Source organism: Echinops telfairi, unplaced genomic scaffold (genome assembly GCF_000313985.2).
Source record: "Echinops telfairi isolate 266 unplaced genomic scaffold, ASM31398v2 ScPeMD7_7458;HRSCAF=8496, whole genome shotgun sequence".
Lineage (NCBI taxonomy): Eukaryota > Metazoa > Chordata > Mammalia > Afrosoricida > Tenrecidae > Echinops > Echinops telfairi.
In genome coordinates this window covers 26,589,010-26,592,003 of record NW_022111358.1, presented here as the reverse complement: position 1 = coordinate 26,592,003, position 2,994 = coordinate 26,589,010, and the positions used below count along the sequence as shown (strand labels likewise).

General features: G+C 61.5%; 1 protein-coding gene across 1 annotated transcript in view; it reads left to right on the top strand.

Annotated features, from left to right (window-relative positions):
- Nucleotides 1-462: 462 nt before the first annotated feature.
- The window catches only part of SRCIN1 (SRC kinase signaling inhibitor 1), a 72,694-nt gene continuing 70,162 nt past the window's right edge, over nt 463-2,994 (top strand). Inside the window, 1 exon segment of the mRNA XM_045299328.1 lies at nt 463-682. Within this exon segment, the coding sequence (XP_045155263.1) occupies nt 559-682 (124 nt within the window). The 5' untranslated portion in view covers nt 463-558.

Sequence of the window (2,994 nt, the reverse complement as noted above, 5' to 3'; positions counted from 1 at the left end):
CGGGAAGAAGGGGTGAGAGCGTGCCGGGGCTGGCTGTGTTGCCAGGATACTGGCCCGCACGCTCCTCCCTCCCTCCCTCCTTCCCTCCCTCCGCACCTCAGGGCCCCTGCCCTGGAGACCTTGGGGCCTAGGCTGGCAGCAGTTGCAGAAACTGGGGACCCGCTCCCCACTCAACTGGGCGGGTGGGGTGGAACCACGCGAGGGAGTGGCTGGGAGGAGGGACCGCTTAATCTTAAGTCCTCCCTCCCCTCCTCCGCAGGCCGGAGGGCAGGGGAGGGCGCCCCCATCTGGCGGAGGCATGGAGAGGGGGAGGAGGCCAGGCTGGGCAGGAGGCTGAGGGATAGAGGGCGGGGCTGGGGAGGGGATGCTCCCGGGCCCCCCCTCATACGTACCCCCCTTGCTACGTCAGAACCTCCCGAGTCCCGTCGGTGGGGGCAGCAGGATGCTGGTGGAGGCAGAGAGGGCCGGCCGGGTGCCTCTGCAGCTCTACTGGCAGGGCCCGGTGGGGCGTGTGCTGCTGCAGCTGCTGCTCCGTGCCCCCCTGCCCCACGCCTCCCCATGCAGCCCTGGCAGTGCCTCCGGCGCTTTGCCCTGGCCTGGTGGGAGAGGACGGCCGAGGGCAGCGCCCGCTCTCCCCGAGAGGAGGCTGGACCCAGGGACCACAGGGGCCGAGGGGAACCAGGTGAGCAGGAGCTGGGATGGATGTGCAAGGAGGAGGTCCTAGGCTGTCCTTCCCAGCACCCCCAAATACTGTGGGACCAGGAGGTCCTGCTGCTTCTCAACTTTAAGGGAAATGGGTTCCCCTTGAGCTGGGGGTCCTGACTGAGACCCTTCAGAAGGTGGTAGGAGAGACTGTTACCAGGAACAGCCTGAAAAAGGTGAGGGCTTGGAGTGGGAGCACGTTGGGGGGTGGAGGGAGGTGGCTGACCAGGCTTCCAGGTTTGGGTGGATGAATATTCCTTTGGGCTGGAGCATTGTGGAGTGGGCAAGGTGGGGGGGAGGGAATCACGAGTGGTTAGGAGACCCCGGCTCTATTTTGGTCTGGGTGACCTTGAGTCAATGCCTCCATGCCTCAGTTTCCCTTCCCCCTCCCCCCCACCCCTGTTGCCGGGCTTAAAGAATTGGTGATGCATTTGTTGGAGCCTGTCATTCCAAAAATTCGAGACTGTCATTCCTGGGAGCAGCTGTTGATGGTGGTGGTTTCTGGCTTGGCTGTGCTTGTGTGACTGGGGGACAGCTATGGTGTGCGTGTGAGGGGCTTTGCTGGATGGTGTTTGGGTCACTCTGGGCAGTGCTGGGCCGGGCCATGGACCACACAGTACGGCCTCCAGGCAAACTGAGAATAGTAGAGGCAGGAACTTAGCCAAGGTGGCCTGGTGTTGAAGCATGGGATGGGGGTGAGGGCTTTGGGCATATGGGGTGGGGGTTCTGAGAATAGGATCCCTCCAACTCCCCACCCAGACTGCCTGGCACCCAGGCACCACTGGCAGCGAGTGCTAAAGCTCCACCCTGGCGCCCTGCCACCTTGCCTTGGGGACAAGAGGGTCTTTGTCCGGTGCCTTCCCCAGTCTTGCTCCTTCAGTCCTTTCTGAGGTGGCTTGTTCTCTGTGATGACCTCCCCCAGGGCTGGGGTGGAGATGTGAGTCCCTCATCTGGTTCTTGCCATCTGTGCCCTGGGGACTTGTAAGAGAATCTGTCTCTTGTCTCAGATTTGCTTCCTGGAGAGGGGACCTCAGTCGGGGAGGGGTACAGGGCTGGATACTGGGATGCAGGACCACCCTGATGAGGTTCCCCTTCTCCCTTTTCCCCTTAGGCTAGGGACCCGCCCTGGAAAAAGGGTTTAATTCAAAGCATTGATCCCTCCTTTGGCTATGGGCATCAATTGCCATGGTGTGGTCAGAGCTGCCAGAGGGGAGAGGGGTGGTGGCTGCTGTCTGCCCAGCACCAATCATAGCATCTCCTGCCAACACTCCACCTGCCTGGGAAATACTCAAGAGGGAAGCGGGCAGGAGCCTTTGAAGGACCTGGTCTGTTTGCAGCCCCCTCCTTACTCAGGTCTTAGAGGAAGAAATAAGGTGGGGTTAAAGATTTGAACCAAGGGAGCTGGGTTTAAGGTTCTTGCCTGCCATCCTGAGAGGTGGGCTGGGGTTTGGGCTGGCTGGCAGGAGGCCTGTGAAGGGGAGCCAGGGGTCAGTTGGGGAGGCCTGGGGGTGCAGGGGCGGGTGGGGAGTTCAGAGAAAAGCTTGGAGCTTGCCATTAAGGCTTCTCTTTCGAGGAATCCCAGGCACTATCTCCTGGCAAGGTCTGACTTCTCCCTCGGTTTGGGTTCTCCTGGCCCAGAGAGGGACAGAAACGGCCTCCTTGGAGGCCCAGCCAGCCCTGGGTCTGGCCTCTAAACCCATCTCCCTGACTCAGTGGCCCCTGCCTGGGCTGGAGGGCTCAGGGTGAGGCGCCTGGCAGCCTGGGCTCTGACCTCTGAGTGGCAGGGGCAGGTCATGCCCCCCCCCAGTAGAGCCTGCTTGCTGTGGGTGGGCTGGAGCAGGTGCAGGCTTCAATGAGCCACTCAGACACTCTTTGAAGAGTCCCTCCTCGGCTTCCCAGGGTCCATTCGAGCAAAGATAATAAAAATCTGGCCGTCAGCGGGTTTGAGGGCTGCACCCGCTTCCCCTTCTTTCATTCCCAGCTCTGAAAAGCCGAGATGAAGGCTTTGGATTTGGCTGGGAAGCAGCTCCTGCCTGCCCCGAGGGAGGGGGGGAGGGAGGCAGGGGAGAAGGGAGGCCTGATTTCCTGGCAGCCCCAGGAATTACTAGGGAGGAGGGTAGGGGCAGGGCCCCCAACTCCTGCCAGCCAGCTAGGCTCTGGGCTCTGATGCCCAATACCCAGACTCTTGCTTGTCTTCCAGTTTGGGAGGCCTTAGGCCTGCCTGTGGTCTCAGGGAACCCCTCTCTCTGATCTACTGCCCACAGTCCTTTCTAGAACCTTCAGTCACCCCCC